This window comes from Salvelinus alpinus, chromosome 26 (assembly GCF_045679555.1).
Source record: "Salvelinus alpinus chromosome 26, SLU_Salpinus.1, whole genome shotgun sequence".
Taxonomy (NCBI): domain Eukaryota; kingdom Metazoa; phylum Chordata; class Actinopteri; order Salmoniformes; family Salmonidae; genus Salvelinus; species Salvelinus alpinus.
This window is the reverse complement of record NC_092111.1, coordinates 19,013,103-19,033,897: the sequence shown is the minus strand read 5'-3', so window position 1 is coordinate 19,033,897 and position 20,795 is coordinate 19,013,103. Positions and strand designations below refer to the sequence as shown.

The 20,795-nt window shown below is 44.0% G+C and overlaps 1 protein-coding gene across 2 annotated transcripts in view; it reads left to right on the top strand.

Moving 5' to 3' along the window:
• The window catches only part of LOC139554868 (trafficking protein particle complex subunit 9-like), a 279,884-nt gene that overhangs the window by 107,722 nt on the left and 151,367 nt on the right, over positions 1 to 20,795 (top strand). For both annotated transcript variants that reach the window (XM_071368091.1, XM_071368089.1), the window contains one exon: positions 2,117 to 2,269. In XM_071368091.1, the coding sequence (XP_071224192.1) occupies positions 2,117 to 2,269 (153 nt within the window). The remainder of the gene's footprint in view (positions 1 to 2,116; positions 2,270 to 20,795) is intronic.

Sequence of the window (20,795 nt, the reverse complement as noted above, 5' to 3'; positions counted from 1 at the left end):
GTATCAACTCACTACACAAGTCTGGAAGGTTAAAACCCCCCTCAGACATAGGAAGATGTGAAACTTTCCTTTATAGTCTATTCATTTAATTTTCCAATATAAACTATGTTATGACCGAGTACACTTTTTTAAAATGTGGAGTAATTGGTATTACCAAAAATAAATGCAAATGGAGAACTGTAAGCAGGTACTTTTAGGCTGCTGGTCACTGGCATAACATGCCAGGAATATTTAGCAATTTCACTATTTTGTCATTAATCACTGCAGCAAAATGAACAAAATAAAAAAATAACAATTAACAATGAGAAAGGGAGAGTGCGAGAGAGAGAACTATGAAGAGGGAGAATGAACAATATAAATACAGACAAAGAGGGAGAGAGAGTAAAATAAGCGAGACTGCTTTGGTTAGTGTATTACCAGCCTGTTGCTTTGAACCCAGCGGGGGCTGCAGTGCACTGTAGAGCACACCTGTTTAAGACAAAGCCACATGGGTTATTCAGTTGATGCATCATTCATTTGCTGTTCTGTTCCCTTCATCCATCCAGCCTGGTTCAAGTGGCAGCAGCTGACTCAACCATAAGTCTCAGGTGCCTGCAGGGTTTAACGTTCAACATAAATCAGCCTGTTTAGTCTTACGGACGGAGTGTAACACTGCTATTGTTGAGTGATGATAGTTAGCTGACCTGCCAACCACCAACTGGCAGCTATTAACCTTTCACCCAGGGTTGTCATAGTTTTAGCCTCAACATCAGATGAGCAGGTTTACGCTGTGATGTAGACACGCATGAAGACACACACACACACACACACACACACACACACACACACACACACACACACACACACACACACACACACACACACACACACACACACAGAATTGGATGCCCTCTACATGTCAATAATATGCAAGTAATACTATGAATCTTCTCGTCTCGATGCTGAAATGGCCAGCAGCGCAATAAGCTCCAGATCAGTCTGTGTCAGCAGCTAGATGCTTACATATGCAAAACAAATTTCATTTCAATTACCTATTGGTACAAACCCAGGAGATGGCATCCTGCTTATTTCCTGGTTTTGAAAATGTTAGACCATGTAAAGTCGTGTCTTATCCCTGTCATTTTGCTGTCATGCTCTGCTAAGTTCCAACCAGACTTGAAAGTTACTACCCACCATTATGTTTTCTGATTCATTTTAGCTTCTGTACAAAAACTGTGCAACTCAGGAAAAAACTCTGGATTATTTTTTGTTGCTGAAGGAACATCTTGTTTGTTGTGGTCCAATAAGTGCTGGGAGAGAGTCCACTAGGACGCTCCTCTCTTACTCTTTCAAGAACAAACAGTCTTTGTTTCTATAACAAAGTTTAGACGTGAGTTGAGAAGGGCACTATTATTATACTATTATTCATTAAATTCCTGGGTCCCTACTCTTTTCAGTTCACTGCAGCTAGCGACTGGAACGTTCTGCAACAAACACACTCAAACTGGACCGTTTTATCTCCAGCTCTTCATTCAAAGTCTCAATCATGGACACTCTTACTGACAGTTGTGGCAGCTTCGCGTGATGTGTTGTTGTCTCTACCTTCTTGCCCGTTCTGCTGTTGTCTGTGCCAAATACTGTTTGTACCATGTTTTGTGCTGCTACCATGTTGTGTTGCTACCATGTTGTTGTCATGTTGTGTTGCTACCATGTTGTTGTCATGTTGTGTTGCTACCGTGCTGTGTTGCCATGTGTTGTTGCCTTAGGTCTCTCTTTATGTAGTGTTATCTCTCTTGTGTGTTTTGTCCTATATATTTTTTTAATGTATTTTTATTTTTAATCCCAGCCCCCGTCCCTGCAGGAGGCCTTTTGGTAGGCCGTCATTGTAAATACGAATTTGTTCTTAACTGACTTGCCTAGTTAAATAAAGGTTAAAACATTTTTTTTTTTCATATAAAGTATTGACTACCTCAGAGAGGTTGTCCTGAGATTCATAGAGTATAATGTTTCATTACTTCTCCTCTCTCTCTCTCAATATATAGATATTATCTATGCCTGTTGTCTCCACAAAGTCTGACTCTGAAGGTTTTCTCTCTGCTCTACTTTATTCGTTGTCTTGTTGTATTGTTTCCCGTAGAGAAGTTGTTTGGAGAGTTCCTGAGCTGGGACCTGGACGAGGCGGGGTCTCAGCTGCCTCTGAAGCCAGGCCAGTCTGTCACCCTCACCGTCAACATCAAAGTCAGACTGGACTTCTCTGGAGGAGAGAACCTGCTACAGGACCTCAACGATGGTGAGTGGTTTCAATTCCAGACGGGCCGCAAAGGTCTCCCAAACAACATTATCCAGGTGCTCTCCGACCAACATTGTCAATTGAAACCAGTAGAAGAAAAACTCTTTTAGGCGGGTATTCCCAGTAGAGCACACTTCTATTTATCTATTTTGGGTTTGCCTTTCTGGAAAGCATTGGGTTCTCAGCTCCATGACCCCATAGCACTGGTTAAACATGTACTGAATGCAGAGTTGAGTCTGTGTTTACTGCCCTACCCAGTAGCTGAGTGTTCCAGAGAGGTGTGTTGAGACTCATTCAACAGAGGTAACCATGCAAACAGCAGACTCCCCTCTCACTTTGATTTCTCTCTTTGCTGTCGTCTTGCCTCTCTCTCTCTCTCTCTCTCTCTCTCTCTCTCTCTCTCTCTCTCTCTCTCTCTCTCTCTCTCTCTGTCTCTCTCTCTGTCTCTGTGTGTGTGTGTGTGCCCCTGACTTTCAATCATTATCTTTGAGGCTATTTAACATACAGTTTTAATTAGCGGGGCAGTAATTGAATAAAGGAGATAAAGCAAACAGGGCTTCCTTAAACAAAAAACCTGTGAAACCATTGTGTATTTTGTTGGTGACTTTCTGGACCGATGCTATGTCCTGCTGGATCTTACACTACATGACCAAATGTATCTGGGCAACTGCTCGTCAAACATCTCATTCCAAAATCATGGGCCTTAATATAGAGTTGGTCCCCCCTTTGCTGATATAACAGCCTCCACTCTTCTGGGAAGGCTTTCCACTAGATGTTGGAACATTGCTGCAGGGACTTGCTTCCATTCAGCCACAAGAGAATTAGTGAGGTCAGGCACTGATGTTGGGCAATTATGCCTGACTTCGAGTCAGCGTTCCAATTCATACCAATTTTGATGGGGTTGAGGTCAGGGCTCTGTGCAGGCCAGTCAAGTTCTTCCACACCAATCTCGACAAACCATTTCTGTTTGGACCTCGCTTTGTGCACAGGGGCATTGTCTAGAATATCATTGTATGCTGTAGCGTTCAGATTTCCCTTCACTGGAACTAAGGGGCCTGAACCATGAAAACAGCCCCAGACCATTATTCCTCCTTCACCAAACTTTACAGTTAGCATTATGCATTGGGGCAGGTAGCGTTTTCCTGGCATCTGCCAAACCCATATTTGTCTATCGGACTGCCAGATGGTGAAGCATGATTCATCACTCCAGAGAACACGTTTCCACTGCTCCAGAGTCCAATGGTGGCGAGTTTTACCCCACGCCAGCTGATGCTTGGCATTGCGCATGGTGATCTTAGGCTTGTGTGCGGCTGCTTCATCCATTTCATGAAGCTCCTGACAAATAATTATTGTGCTGACGTTGCTTCCAGAGGCAGTTTGGAACTCAGTAGTGAGTGTTGTAACCGAGGACAGACCATTTTTATCACTCAGTGGTCCATTCTGCTGAGCCATTGTTGCTGTTGCTCCTAGACGTTTCCACTTCACAACAACTGCACTTACAGTTGGCTGCGGCAGCACTAGCAGGTCAGAAATTTGACGCACTGACTTGTTGGCATCCTAAGATGGGGCAAGGTTGAAAGTCGCTAAGCTCTTTAAGGCCATTCTACTGCCCATGTTGGAGTGTCTGTGGCGATTGCATGGCTGTGTGCTCGATTTTATACACCTGTCAGCAACGGGTGTGGCTGAAATAGTTGAATCCACCAATTTTCAGGGGTGCCCACATACTTTTGTAAATATAGTGTATTTGCTACCCCCAAGTCCTAATACATAGTTTTTTCCCCTCATTAATGTATTAACATGCTTACTGCTGAGGATTATTAGCATTTTTATTGTTTAGCTAATTTAGTGGTGGTGGTGCTTTGCGCTGTGGGTTGATTAAGTATTGCACCTTCACTAATTTAAAGTTTGACACTTCTTCAGACAAACAGACAGCGTGCTACATGTTAATATGCCTGATGAGGTTTGGAATTGCATTGCATTTGAATTCACTGCAAACTATTGAAAGAGCACTCCAGAGAGAACAATGTGGCATAATACGTCGTAAAAACTTAATTTTCTGTTTATAATTCACTGGTTTTGTGCTTGAGAAGACTCATTACAGTGAAACGGTCTCTGTCACAGCCAGGTAAAGACAACTTTTTTTCATGACGACATCAGGGTGTCTTGTTGTGAAAGAGAACCTATAATAGTATAAATAACGCCTTCCTTTCGTCCTCAAGTGATAGCACTTCAGAAATGGTTTTGAGGCATTCAAGGCTGTTTCCATTTACTGACCCCCGACAGACAGAATGTGTATGTATAAAGTAAGCCATTGGCCCTGTGTGGGAATTGAATGGATCCTTCACCTCTTGAGCTGCACATTCGGCTTGGCGATAAGCATCAACAGCTAGCGCCTCCCTCCCTCCCTCCCTCCCTCTCTCCCTCCCTCCCCCTCTTTCTAGGAGAATAAATTGCAGCTCGCGGCATGCTTGGTGTGTCAGAAGCATTCTGATCTTTATACTTTCTCTCACTCTATTGCTATCCCTCTCCCCCTTTCTCCCTCACTGTCTGTCTGCATTGATATGATATATTTTGTGTCTGTCCTTCGGGTCATTCGGGTCTGATTGTCATACTGATTGTCATACTGTAAAAAGCACTTGAAATAATTCCTTAAAGTGTTTGAGGTTTGAGATCGGTATTTGGAACTGATTTGGAAATTAACCGACTAAAATAGCGCTGATTATTTGAATAATGGATGGAGTGGAGAGATTCTTCTCCTCCGCCCTCACTTCTCCAAACGTTGATATATACAGTTGAAGTCGGAAGCTTACATTACCCAAACACATTTAAGCTCAGTTTTTCACAATTCCTGACATTTAATCCAAGTAAAAATTCCCTGTCTGGGGGCCTCCCGGGTGGCGCAGTGGTCTAGGGCACTGCATCGCAGTGCTAACTGCGCCACCAGAGTCTCTGGGTTCGCGCCCAGGCTCTGTCGCAGCCGGCCTTGACCGGGAGGTCCGTGGGGCGACGCACAATTGGCATAGCGTCGTCCGGGTTAGGGAGGGTTTGGCCGGTAGGGATATCCTTGTCTCATCGCGCTCCAGCGACTCCTGTGGCGGGCCGGGCGCAGTGCGCGCTAACCAAGGGGGCCAGGTACACGGTGTTTCCTCCGACACATTGGTGCGGCTGGCTTCCGGATTGGAGGCGCGCTGTGTTAAGAAGCAGTGCGGCTTGGTTAGGTTGTGCTTCGGAGGACGCATGGCTTTCGACCTTCGTCTCTCCCGAGCCCGTACGGGAGTTGTAGCGATGAGACAAGATAGTAATTACTAGCGATTGGATACCACGAAAATTGGGGAGAAAATGGGATAAATTTATTTAAAAAATAAAATTAAAAAAATAAAAATCCCTGTCTTAGGTCAGTTAAAATCCCCACTTTATTCTAAGAATGTGAAATGTCAGAATAATAATAGAGAGAATTATTTATTTCAGCTTTTGTCTCTCATCACATTCCCAGTGGGTCAGAAGTTTACATACAGTCAATTAGTATTTGGTAGCATTGCCTTTAAATTGTTTAACTTGGGTCAAACGTTTTGGGTAGCCTTCCACAAGCTTCCCACAATAAGTTTTGTGAATTTTGGCCCATTCCTTCTGACAGAGCTGGTGTAACTGAGTCAGGTTTGTAGGCCTGCTTGCTCGCACACGCTTTTTCAGTTCTACCCACACATTTTCCATGGGATTGAGGTCAGGGCTTTGTGATGGCCGCTCCAATACCTTGACTTTGTTGTCCTTAAGCCATTTTGCCACAACTTTGGAAGGATGCTTGGGGTCATTGTCCATTTGGAAAACCCATTTGCGACCAAGCTTTAACTTCCTGACTGATGTCTTGAGATGTTGCTTCAATATATCCACATAATTTTCCTCCCTCATGAAGCCATCTATTTTGTGAAGTGTACCAGTCCCTCCTGCAGCAAAGCACCCCCACAACATGATGCTGCCACCCCCGTCCTTCACGGTTGGGATGGTGTTCTTCGGCTTGCAAGCCTCCCCCTTTTTCCTCCAAAGATAACGATGGTCATTATGGCCAAACAGTTCTATTTTTGTTTCATCAGACCAGAGGACATTTCTCCAAAAAGTACGATCTTTGTCCCCATGTGCAGTTGCAAACTGTAGTCTGGCTTTTTTATGGAGGTTTTGGAGCAGTGGCTTCTTCCTTGCTGAGCGGCCTTTCAGGTTATGTTGATTTAGGACTCGTTTTACTGTGGATATAGATACTTTTGTACCGGTTTCCTCCAGCATCTTCACATGGTCCTTTGCTGTTGTTCTGGGATTGATTTGCACTTCGCACCAAAGTACATTCATCTCTAGGAGACTGAAAGCGTCTCCTTCCTGAGTGGTATGATGACTGCGTTGTCCCATGGTGTTTATACTTGTGTACTATTGTTTGTACAGATGAACATGGTACCTTCAGGGGTTTGGAAATTGCTCCCAAGGATGAACCAGACTTTTGGAGGTCTCAAAAAAAATAAACTGAAGTCTTGGCTGATTTCTTTTGATTTCCCATGATGTCAAGCAAAGAGTCACTGAGTTTGAGGGTAGGCCTTGAAATACATCCACAGGTACACCTCCAATTGACTCAAATGAGGTCAATTAGCCTATCAGAAGCTTCTAAAGCCATGACATCATTTTCTGAAATTCTCCAAGCTGTTTAAAGACAGTCAACTTAATGTATGTACACTTCTGCCCCGCTGGAATTGTGATACAGTGAATTAGAAGTGAAATATTCTGTCTGTAAAGAATTGTTGGAAAAATGACTTGTCATGGACGAAGTAGATGTCCTATTCGACTTGCCAAAACTATAGTTTGTTAACAAGACATTTGTGGAGTGGTTGAAAAACGAGTTTTAATGACTCCAACCTAAGTGGATGTAAACTTCCGACTTCAACTGTATAAAGAACCTTAGAAGTTCTCATGTCACATTTAAATGGCTGCAATCTATATCAAAGTGACCATGCAAATCATCCCTTAATTTTTGGGCCTGGCTCAGGCAGAAGATGTAATTTCCTTTGTTCTTGAAAACGGGGTTTCAGAGGAGCCGAGACGTACATTCTTTGTTTCTTACCTAGACCAGTTTATCCCTCTCCTTGAGTCCAGAGGGGTTCTGCAAAGCAGGATCAATGAGTTCGCCAGAACTTTGATAAACAACCTGAAAAAACTATAGTTTTTCTGGTTCATTAAGAATGCGTTACTTAGATATGTGTTTTGTTTGTTGATTCAATTAGACAACGCCCATTTATATATGTGTCGTTGTCACATGCACCGTTCAAGCTTATCTTTGTAAAAAATAAAACGCTATTTTTAAATATTTATGTCAGTTAACTGGCTAACTCACTGATCCTGCTTTGTAGTATACCCCTTAGCTCTGTTCACTCACTCACTCACTCATTCACTCACTCACTCACTGGAGTATACATTCACTGTAGATCAGTATTTGTATTGCTTATTTTATACTGTCTTTTTTGCTCATTTATCAAGGGGGACAACAATTTGAGGTGATTGTAGCTCAATGCTTTCTCCTTGGCTAAACTAGGCCCGTAATTTAGTATTGTTATTCATATTTACATATCACATACACATTTGTAATTAAGGCACATGAAAGTTCACGTGTTCAAGAAGGCATTTCTGCAACAACAATTTTTAAAAATAATAAACGGTCCTCCTGTGAAGTCGGAACTAATGTCAAATACCTTGGATCCTGTAATCAGTCACATATAATAGGTTAAATATCGTTTACCTAGACTCCTCAAGTTAAGGGAATTCTGTGGGGAGTTTTCCATTCTGATTGTTTACTGCTGTTCAATCTAACTTCAACCAAAAATAATTGTCATACATTTCCTGCACTCATTTGTTATCATTTCCACACTTTGCCACGTAGGGCTGCATGATATGGGCGAAAAATATATAGGCCTAATTGGTGAACTGCTGTAATCATGGAAATATAATGATTATTGTAATTCCATAGTTGGAATATAGTGGGCAGCACTTTGAATACATTGTTTTTTGACATGACAACGAATGAAAAATCCAGGGAAAATTGTGACGGGGTAGGAATCAAAGTGTTGGTCAGTGTTTTCCGTCATTAGAAGTTAAAGTAAGATAATATGTACTGTATGTAGCCAGCGCTAGCTAACATATTCATGCTTCACCTATAGAGCTTGCCACCTTGTAGTCCTAAAAAACTGAAATTAGTCATCTCTGGTTTGTTAAGACATTCCTAAGGGGGTAATGAATGGGGTTTCGGGATAAACACCGAAAGTAAGGTCTGAGGTTAACACCGGCTTAAGAGATTTTATTTGTTTTGTTGTATGGAATGGAATGGAACACCCAGAGTTACCTCTGCTGCAAGAGGATAAGTTCATATGAGTTACCAGCCTCAGAAATTGCAGCCCAAATAAATGTTTCACAGAGTTCAAGTAACTGACACATCTCAATATCAATTGTTCAGAGGAGACTGTGTTAATCAGGCCTTCATGGTCGAATTTCTGCATAGAAACGACTACTAAAGGACACCATTAAGAAGAAGAGACTTGCTTGGGCCAAGAAACACGAGCAATGGACATTAGACTGGTGGAAATTTGTCTTTTTGTCTGGAGTCCAAATTGGAGAATTTTGGATCCAACCGCTGTGTCTTTGTGAGACACAGAGTAGGTGAACAGATGATCTCTGCATGTGTGGTTCCCACCGTGAAGTGTGGAGGAGGAGGTGTGATGGTGTGGCGGGGCTTTGCTGGTGACACGGTCTGATTTATTTAGAATTCAAGGCCCACTAAACCAGCATGGCTACCACAGCATTCTGCAGCGATACGCCATCCCATCTGTTTTGTGCTTAGTGGTACTATAATTTGTTTTTCAACAGGACAATGACCCAACACACCTCCAGGTTGTGTAAGGGCTATTTTATCAAGAAGGAGAGTGATGGAGTGCTGCATCAGATGATCTGGCCTCCACAATCCCCCGACCTCAACCAAATTGAGATGGTTTGGGATGAGTGAAGGAAAAGAAGCAAACAAGTGCTCAGCATATGTGGGAATTCCTTCAAGACTGTTGGAAAAGCATTCCAGTTGATGCTGGTTGAGAGAATGCCAAGCGTGTGCAAAGCTGTCATCAAGGCAAAGGGTAGCTACTTTGAAGAATCTAAAATCTATTTTGAGTTCTGTAAAAAAAAAAACATTATTCCATATGTGTTATTTCATAGTTTTGTTGTATTCACTATTATTATACAATGTAGAAAAGACTAAAAATAAAGAAAAACCCTTGAATCAGTTGGTGTTCTAAAACTTTTGACGTCGTGTAATTGCTTTAAAATTCACAAAATGTTACATTCGCTGATGCAGATTCTTCTAGAATTAAACATATAAGAGCTCCTAAGCCTGCGTTTACCACAGATAATATGTTCTGCGTTTTATAGAAAAATCCTACAAAAAACACATTTCTCCATAGTCTTTTTAATTCGCGCCTCGTTTCACCCACACAGTTTTTACCACAAGGACAAGTTGTAAGATAAATAACTGCCTTAATGGAGCACATGATAACACCTTTGATTGGGATCTGTTTCCCTGTTTGGGGGTGTGTAAAGGATCTACATTTGTAAGTGCCATTGCATTGAGTGCAGACAATACACTAGTTTCCATCCGGTAGAGGCACAAACGATGTGCAGGGGTATTTTGGTTTACCAGTTGATCTCTGAGATTTCTGCCCTGCGAGAATACGACCAAGGGAGGGTCCGATTTAAACATTACCGATACTGTCATCGGATCTTAGAATGTGCCAATGTTTGTGAACGATTCCCTTAATTTGTTCAGAGCATTTTGAATAGCGGGTAGTGAGGATTTAAGAATGCTTATTTTTGCGAGACTCCTTGAAAGAGATTTTCTCGATTTGTTTTGGATTTTCTCAATGGCAGATTGCGATTGGCTGGAGGTACAAAATAACTCTTACTTCTAAAAGGAATCGGAGTATGTGCACTGGAAGTGGACGAGGCGCTGGCTGTAGAGCGTTGGCCAGACGGGGGTGGATAGAAGTAAGCGGCCTCCCTCCTGCGTCTGTCATGGAGAGGAAGAGCAGGACCTCTTTTGTCAGGGTTTCTCCAGAAGTAGACTTTGTCCTCGGCCTTGTCTGTTTTGTCTTGGTTTGTCTTGGTTTTGTCTTGGTTTCTTTATTTCTGTAGACAACTTGTCCTGGAGCGCTTGGTTAGTTTTCATCAGTTCATTGAATATCCCATCATTAAAACTCCTAGCAGAGCTTTGAGTTTCTCTTCAATCGTGTTATCCATTTCAATAAAAACCTTTTTCAACTGGTCAACAATTAATGTCATTAAATCAATAGAGAATTTGTTCAGGATGGCACACCAGCGCTCCCAGAAATCATCTGTACGCTTTCCCCTGAGTCCCCGTGGAATAATGCCTTGACACACATAATCATTAACAGTGACTATATGTAGATGCGTTGTCGTCTGGCGCTTAGATACATTTAACAGTTATTTCGAGAGGTCAGAGTTACTCCGATACAATTATCTTATCATGTTCCCTTTGGCTGTATTCAAAGTAATCTTGTTTGCGTCTTTGACCAGTGTCAGGAAAGGAATTATCATTCGGCATCGTTTTAGAGCTTTTTGTCAGTAGGGTGCTTTTTACTGGGAAACAGATCCCAGTCAAAGGTGCTATCACGTGCTCCACTCAGGCAGTTTTTCAACTTTTGTGAGTAAAAACGAAGCGCGAATTAAAATCACGAATCTCGGAGCATCGTAGCAACATTAGGTGCAAAAACTCGGTCTACCCAGTTGCAGCCCACGTTTTGGTAGCGAATCACTCGATTTCGTTCCTACGTTATATCGGCATCGAACACGTCACCCTCCCTAGGAGAGGGATGAGAGGCTGCCTGGATCTTTAATTTAAACACCGTTGCTCCCCTCGGTCTCAACGTATACTTTGATCTGAAGCCATTCTTGTGATTATTGTGATTTTGCTATTTATTGTAAATGTTTGTAGGCCTATGTAGCCAAATAGTACCTATGATCGTTATGGTATCCATTCATGTTTTTTGTATGTTCTATTATATCTGAAAATTAACCAATGATTTCACTCCACACCCGGCCATGATTACAGACACCTGTTTGTGTTCTTTGACACTATATGAACTAGTGACCCGCGGTGTTTGTCATTATACCGTGATGAAGACCACTTGTCTGTCGAAACATTGGTTATTAGGTTATTAAATGATTGCATCAGAGCTCCTAGAGTGTGCGGCTCTCCTATTCCTTTTCAAATAATAGAAAGTATACCCACAGAAAGCTGTGAACAACAGTAGTTGCTTCCAAAGCTATGTATTTCCCGTAATTGGATTTTGAAATGTTATACAACCAGAAGCCTTTTTTCTCTCTCCCGGAGCGCACATCAAGAGGCTTGCTCACCACAGCAGCAGGCCCAGTGAAACAGCGCCCAGGGACTGGGCAGAAACTTTCATTACATGAATCATGGGGATAATGCACTTTTACTGTTTGACAAAATCATGGTTTTAGCTGCTCAAAAAATAGGAAACCTTTGAGTGAGGTGACCATTTAGACTAATGAATGTTCAGCTCACAGTCTGGAGCCATGCCCCTTGACGTACTATAGGCTACTATAGCTATATTGTATGAAAGTTGTCACAAGTTGTGGTCTGCTAGCTAGCATTATCAATATGTTATTAGCCTACCTGAGCGTGTATATGTGGATGATGCGCTTTCAGATGTCTCTTAGGGTCGATAGGGCTAAATTGAAATGCTTCTTACAGAATAAATATGAAAAAGATATGCATAACAATGGTATCAATTGAAAGGGAACAGTTTGGAGATTATGGGAAAATGATTAGACCACAGGGAGGACACAACAGTTCACAAGACTGAATCCCAACATTACACAGCACATTTTATGTGCATTTTACATTTACTGTACTTTTTGCCGCATTGGTTGATAAAGAATCTGAAAATACTCTGGATACATTCAGTAACATGATAAGAATATTCCTGGGAAATGTGGGTAGGTATAACATAAGACATATAAATAACAAAGGTTTGAGTGAGAGGACTAACTGGTGTCTCCAAGTGGTCAAACACCTCTCCAAAGTGTACACAGTTCCTAAGTCATTTCAATGCACTTTTATGACTCAAAGAAGAGTTCAACTATAAGGTGCTATTTTGAGCTTTCCTAGCTGTACCGTAAAGGAACTAGAGCAAGCAGACTTGTGGTTGTTTTGTTTGGAACAACCCTGCATCCCCGCCATCACACAATTACTGTTGTTTCCGCCATCCAAAAACGGTCCACTATAAATCGCAATCTAGGTCAGGTGGGCATCATGTGAAAGCCTGTTATATTACCAACATGACTAGATAAGTTCTAAAATACGATTTCACAGTGTTTGGCTTCCACAATGCAATTCAGGGAAACCGATAATCATTTTGTCATGAGTGCATTCAGAACAACCCAGGATATGAGGGCTCCAGAGTGGCCCAGTGTTCTAAGGCACTGCATCTCAGTGCAAGAGGCTTCACTGCAGTACCTTGTTCGAATCCAGGCTGCATCACATTTGGCTGTGATTGGGAGTCCCATAGGGCGGCGCACAATTGGCCCAGCATCGTCCGGGTTTGGCCGAGGTAGACCGTCATTGTAAATAAGAATTTGTTCTTAACTGACTTGCCTAGTTGAATAAAAAAAAAAAATGATGCCATGTCATCTTGTAACTGCACCTAAAATATAGTGATCATAATCATTGACACTGGATATGACATGAACACGTTTGGATTCACAGGTGTTTGGCTTGCTTGTATGACATCAAAGCGGTATTCATTATAATCTTCAACGTCTCATCTTTCATAATACATAATCCTCTTCATTTACATAATTTCCCTCATTCAGACAACAAAACATTTGTAAAAGTTGCCCAATTAGCAGGAGGGATGCGGGAAACTTCTCGTGCAAAGTGCTCAAGTTCAACTCTGTGAAGCTCAGAGTCAGAGTTCTGATGTCATCTATAGCATGTTACTGTACAGCCACTGCGTTTCAATACAGCCATTTATCAGTGCCATTTTCAACCCGTATAATGGGTACGACGATAATGAAGATTATTATTTTTTGTTCACGGTTATTGTCCATAATGGATGGTTACGCAATTATACGATAATTGTGCCAGACCTAGTTGTTGGTTCAATTACCGCAGGGGTCTCATACCCTTTCTAATAATGTATGCAACAAGTATGCACTCACTCCACTGTAATTGGCTTTGGATAAAAGCGTATGCTAAGTAGACTATTGTATATTATTCTGTGTTGGCTGAAGTCTCCAGCCAGTGCACTAGTCGTCCTCCCCATCTCAATAAGAGCTAGGGACTAGCGTCTGGTCGTCCTAGGGAGGCGAGGAGCAGGTAAAAGATGGGCATAGCAGACAGTATAAACACATTAGCCCGTGGATGCTCAAATGTCAGCGAACAACAACGTCATTTAAAGGAAGTAAAACTGCCAGGGAGATTAATTTAGAAAAGACGGCATAATTACAGAGGGGGGGGGTGTCAGTGTTGTAACCTTCTTGTCGCTCCGCTCGTAATGTTCCCAATGTACCGCAGATAGAATATCTGTCAATCAACGGACTTCTTTGCAGATGATGTCATTCCGCTTTGGGGAGAGTTGCGATTCGTCCTTGCCTATTCAGCTCATCACATTACCATTGTGATAGGATTACAGAATATGCAGAAGATAGACAGACTGTACCTATTTGATTAACATAAAAATGTTTCTTCAAACGTACCTAGATATGACTTTGTGAGGTATTCAGAGTGAACTATGTCTTATTATATGAAGATCAGCTCCTACAATTGACTGACTATTACGGAGCTTCCATTCTACATTGTAATGTCATAATCTGTTGGGTTCCAGAGGCAGGAGCGACAGCAGCTCAATGAGTCTGTTCTATTCAGCCCAGTATTTCTGTATAGACTGAATGGACCCTCATTTCAGGGGACCAATTATTCTATTGGCTCAATCAACAGAGTGCAGCGACCATTTAAAGTGCTATTGAAACCGGAAATTTGAACTGAGCAATATTTTGGTCAGTCCTATGGATTCCATTATTGATTTAATTGACCAATTATTTATTGAAAATGTAATAAACCTCTTTCGTAATTGTAGGACATTAATACTGTTTGACAAAACCGATGTCTATGTAAATATCTATGTACATTTCTTTCTGTCAAAAATATTTGATTCCTAAAAAGGACTTCTTATTAAAGAGATTCTCTGGTACTTGTGTGTACATTGTGTATACTTTTTAGCCAGTAGTCCTGAAAGTAGAACTCACGAGCCAAAAGTGGTCCTTAAAAATTGCATAGTACATCACATATGTGCAGATATGTGCACCACGTCATTGCTCTTTCGCTCTCTTGCTCTCTCTCTGCTGTGTCCGCTAAGCGGTTGGGCCCGCACTGCAACCTCACTGGACAGTGCTGGGCACGCCTCTTGCTAGTAGTCATTCAAATGCGAGGGACTGAAGCTCATTGGCAAGAACTCAAATTGCTAGGGGCTGTCCCAAGTGGGGGGAAATATAGGGAAAATGGTGTGGCAGAGCTTCAAGAAAACAGTTGCTTTCAAACCAGGGATTTTGAGGCTAATCATGGTAAAACAGTAATTCTGCTCATAGATTATGCAAGCATGAACTACACATTGAGACATCCAGCTCAAAGCTGGATTTGAAAAACATACTTTGTTTCGGGAGCAACTTTCACTGGGTACGGGGGGGACGGGGGGGGCAACATCCCAACATTTTATGAAATTACATTTTTGTCCCCCCCCCAGAAATGAGGCAATGGTGTGCTTTAGGACCATGGGATGCCTCTGAGTGGTTGGGTAGACTGTTTGGAGTGTTTATCAAAATCAAATCAAATGTTATTGGTCACATACACATGGTGAGCAGATGTTATTGCGAGTGTAGCTAAATGCTTATGCTTCTAGATCCGACAGTGCAGCAGTATTTAACAGGTAATATCTAACAATTCCACAACAAAACCTAATACACACAATCTAGTAAAGGAATGGGATGAGAATATATACGTTTAAAATATATGGATGAGAAGTGACAGAGTGGCTAAGATGCAATAGATAGTAAAGAATAGATAGTGTAGTAAACAGTATACTGTATAGACATATGAGATAAGTAATGCGAGATATGTAAACATTCTTAAAGTGGCATTATTAAAGTGACTAGTGTTCCATTTATTAAAGTGGCCAGTGATATCAAGTCTGTAGGTAGGCAGCTGCCTCTCTGTGCTAGTGGTGGCTGTTTAACAATCTGATGGCCTTGAGATAGAAGCTGTTTTTCAACATCTCTGTCCCAGCCTTGATGCACCTGTTCTGACCTCGCCTTCTGAAGATACCACCCGCTATCATGGGTGGTTGTTGTCCTTGATGATCTTTTTTGCCTTCCTGTGACATCAGGTGTTGTAGGTGTCCTGTAGGGCAGGTAGTTTGCCCCCGGTGATGCGTTGTGCAGACCGCACCACCCCCTGGAGAGCCTTGTGGTTATGGGCGGAGCAGTTGCCGTACCAGGCGGTGATACAGCCCGACAGGATGCTCTCGATTCTGCACTTGTACAAGTTATTGAGGGTTTTCGGTGACAAGCCACATTTTTCTCAGCCTGCTGAGGTTGAAGAGGCGCTGTTGCGACTTCTTCACCACACTGTCTGTGTGTATGAACCATTTTAGTTTGTCGGTGATATGTACACTGAGAAACTTAAAAACTTTCCAACTTCTCCACTGCTGTCCCGTCGATGTGGATAGTGGGGTGCTCCCTTTGCTGTTTCCTGAAGTCCATGGTCATCTCTTTTTGTTTTGTAGACATTGAGTGAGAGATTATTTTCCTGCCTACCACTGTTGTCGTCTGCAAACTTGATGATTGAGTTGGAGGCGTGCATGGCCACGCAGTCATGGGTGAACAGGGAATACAGGAGGGGGCTGAGCACGCACCCTTGTGGGGCCCCAGTGTTGAGGATCAGCGAAGTGGAGATCTTGTTTCCTACCTTCACAACCTGGGGGCGGCTCGTCAGGAAGTCCAGGACTCAGTTGTACAGGGCGGGGTCAAGACCCCGGGACTCAAGCTTAATGATGAGTTTTGATGGTACTATGGTGTTGTATGCTGTGCTGTAGTCAATGAACAGCATTCTTACGTAGGTATTCCTCTTGTCCAGATGGGATAGGGCAGTGTGATGGCGATTGCATTGTCTGTTGACCTAGCGTGACAGGAGTGGATCTAGGATATTAGGTAGGGTGGAGGTGATAAGATCTTTGACTAGTCTCTCAAAGCACTTCATAATGACAGAATTGAGTGCTACGGGGCGATAGTCATTTACATTACATTACATTTAAGTCATTTAGCAGACGCTCTTATCCAGAGCGACTTACAAATTGGTGCATTCACCTTATGATATCCAGTGGAACAACCACTTTACAATAGTGCATCTAACTCTTTTAAGGGGGGGGGGTTAGAAGGATTACTTTATCCTATCCTAGGTATTCCTTAAAGAGGTGGGGTTTCAGGTGTCTCCGGAAGGTGGTGATTGACTCCGCTGACCTGGCGTCGTGAGGGAGTTTGTTCCACCATTGGGGTGCCAGAGCAGCGAACAGTTTTGACTGGGCTGAGCGGGAACTGTACTTCCTCAGAGGTAGGGAGGCGAGCAGGCCAGAGGTGGATGAACGCAGTGCCCTTGTTTGGGTGTAGGGCCTGATCAGAGCCTGAAGGTACGGAGGTGCCGTTCCCCTCACAGCTCCGTAGGCAAGCACCATGGTCTTGTAGCGGATGCGAGCTTCAACTGGAAGCCAGTGGAGAGAGCGGAGGAGCGGGGTGACGTGAGAGAACTTGGGAAAGTTGAACACCAGACGGGCTGCGGCGTTCTGGATGAGTTGTAGGGGTTTAATGGCACAGGCAGGGAGCCCAGCCAACAGCGAGTTGCAGTAATCCAGACGGGAGATGACAAGTGCCTGGATTAGGACCTGCGCCGCTTCCTGCGTGAGGCAGGGTCGTACTCTGCGAATGTTGTAGAGCATGAACCTACAGGAACGGGTCACCGCCTTGATGTTAGTTGAGAACGACAGGGTGTTGTCCAGGATCACGCCAAGGTTCTTAGCACTCTGGGAGGAGGACACAATGGAGTTGTCAACCGTGATGGCGAGATCATGGAACGGGCAGTCCTTCCCCGGGAGGAAGAGCAGCTCCGTCTTGCCGAGGTTCAGCTTGAGGTGGTGATCCGTCATCCACACTGATATGTCTGCCAGACATGCAGAGATGCGATTCACCACCTGGTTATCAGAGGGGGGAAAGGAGAAGATTAATTGTGTGTCGTCTGCATAGCAATGATAGGAGAGACCATGTGAGGATATGACAGAGCCAAGTGACTTGGTGTATAGCGAGAATAGGAGAGGGCCTAGAACAGAGCCCTGGGGGACACCAGTGGTGAGAGCACGTGGTGCGGAGACAGATTCTCGCCACGCCACCTGGTAGGAGCGACCTGTCAGGTAGGACGCAATCCAAGCGTGGGCCGCGCCGGAGATGCCCAGCTCGGAGAGGGTGGAGAGGAGGATCTGATGGTTCACAGTATCAAAGGCAGCCGATAGGTCTAGAAGGATGAGAGCAGAGGAGAGAGAGTTAGCTTTAGCAGTGCGGAGCGCCTCCGTGACACAGAGAAGAGCAGTCTCAGTTGAATGACTAGTCTTGAAACCTGACTGATTTGGATCAAGAAGGTCATTCTGAGAGAGATAGCAGGAGAGCTGGCCAAGGACGGCACGTTCAAGAGTTTTGGAGAGAAAAGAAAGAAGGGATACTGGTCTGTAGTTGTTGACATCGGAGGGATCGAGTGTAGGTTTTTTCAGAAGGGGTGCAACTCTCGCTCTCTTGAAGACGGAAGGGACGTAGCCAGCGGTCAAGGATGAGTTGATGAGCGAGGTGAGGTAAGGGAGAAGGTCTCCGGAAATGGTCTGGAGAAGAGAGGAGGGGATAGGGTCAAGCGGGCAGGTTGTTGGGCGGCCGGCCGTCACAAGATGCGAGATTTCATCTGGAGAGAGAGGGGAGAAAGAGGTCAAAGCACAGGGTAGGGCAGTGTGAGCAGAACCAGCGGTGTCGTTTGACTTAGCAAACGAGGATCGGATGTCGTCGACCTTCTTTTCAAAATGGTTGACGAAGTCATCAGCAGAGAGGGAGGAGGGGGAGGAGGATTCAGGAGGGAGGAGAAGGTGGCAAAGAGCTTCCTAGGGTTAGAGGCAGATGCTTGGAATTTAGAGTGGTAGAAATTGGCTTTAGCAGCAGAGACAGAAGAGGAGAATGTAGAGAGGAGGGAGTGAAAGGATGCCAGGTCCGCAGGGAGGCGAGTTTTCCTCCATTTCCGCTCGGCTGCCCGGAGCCCTGTTCTGTGAGCTCGCAATGAGTCGTCGAGCCACGGAGCAGGAGGGGAGGACCGAGCCGGGCTGGAGGATAGGGGACATAGAGAGTCAAAGGATGCAGAAAGGGAGGAGAGGAGGGTTGAGGAGGCAGAATCAGGAGATAGGTTGGAGAAGGTTTGAGCAGAGGGAAGAGATGATAGGATGGAAGAGGAGAGAGTAGCGGGGGAGAGAGAGCGAAGGTTGGGACGGCGCGATACCATCCGAGTAGGGGCAGTGTGGGAAGTGTTGGATGAGAGCGAGAGGGAAAAGGATACAAGGTAGTGGTCGGAGACTTGGAGGGGAGTTGCAATGAGATTAGTGGAAGAACAGCATCTAGTAAAGATGAGGTCAAGCGTATTGCCTGCCTTGTGAGTAGGGGGGGAAGGTGAGAGGGTGAGGTCAAAAGAGGAGAGGAGTGGAAAGAAGGAGGCAGAGAGGAATGAGTCAAAGGTAGACGTGGGGAGGTTAAAGTCACCCAGAACTGTGAGAGGTGAGCCATCCTCAGGAAAGGAACTTATCAGGGCGTCAAGCTCATTGATGAACTCTCCAAGGGAACCTGGAGGGCGATAAATGATAAGGATGTTAAGCTTGAAAGGGCTGGTAACTGTGACAGCATGGAATTCAAAGGAGGCGATAGACAGATGGGTCAGGGGAGAAAGAGAGAATGTCCACTTGGGAGAGATGAGGATCCCAGTGCCACCACCCCGCTGACCAGAAGCTCTCGGGGTGTGCGAGAACACGTGGGCAGACGAGGAGAGAGCAGTAGGAGTAGCAGTGTTATCAGTGGTAATCCATGTTTCCGTCAGTGCCAAGAAGTCGAGGGACTGGAGGGAAGCATAGGCTGAGATGAACTCTGCCTTGTTGGCCGCAGATCGGCAGTTCCAGAGGCTGCCTGAGACCTGGAACTCCACGTGGGTCGTGCGCGCTGGGACCACCAGGTTAGAGTAGCAGCGGCCACGCGGTGTGAAGCGTTTGTATGGTCTGTGCAGAGAGGAGAGAACAGGGATAGACAGACACATAGTTGACAGTTAGTTCAGTTTTATCCGACTGGATAAAACAATAAATAATAATAATTAGATCCCCCCCCCACTTCAAAAACCAAAGTTGCGCCCCCGCTTTTAGTCGCCAAGTACCCAAGCATGTCTTTAACAGTCATAATCCATACATAACACTTTAGTAAGCAGTACATAAACATTCATAGATGTAAAATGATAATAAGATGTTTGATGGAAGACATATTGTTCACTTTGTCAACTCGCAAGATAAATGTGATTAGAACCATCTATGAGGGATTGATAGTAAAACAACATCTTTATTTGCTCTGTCTATCTGGATGATGTGGTTCTGTCTGTAATGCTGTATTTAGTATGACTCAAATGGCTGTGAGTAATGATAGCAATAATTTGTTCAGATCCTGCATTATCTCACTCTCATTTCCTCTCATCGTCTCTCTCCCTCTGCTGCTCCCTCATCTCTCTTTCTCTCTGATTTCTTTCTTGCTGTTATTCTCTCTCTCTCTCCCTCACTCTACATCTCTTTCTCTCGGCCTCTACTCATCTCTCTCCCTTTCCCCCTCTACTGCTCTCCTTCCATCTGAAAGAACCTCCTGCCTGCTTGTAATTTGGATGTTTGATGTTGTAATAATGACAGCAGAAAGTGTGGGCTTTTGAAAAGAGCCACTATAATTTATTTGTGTTTATTTTCTCTGTCTCTCGTTATCTGTCAGTCTCACCTGGGCTACTTTTGAGTCATATAGCTCCTAAAATAATACCAAGTAATTGTGATTCCTATTCCTGCTCTCTCTTTCTCTCTCCCTCCCCCTCTCTCCCTTATTCTGAGACGCCTTGTGAGTACTCTTTCTCTCGCTCGCTCTCTTGTTGTGTAGGGCGGAAATTGCCTATCTGTGATTCTTCGAATAAACTAATGTATGTTAATGGGGGGTCAAAGGTCCTGTGCGTGCTGCTTCCAGAGTCGACCTCTGCCCAGGTGTTGTCTCTCTCTCTCTCTCCACGGAACAGAACGGGACTTTGTTGATTTGTATTTTACAGCCTCATGTTCCT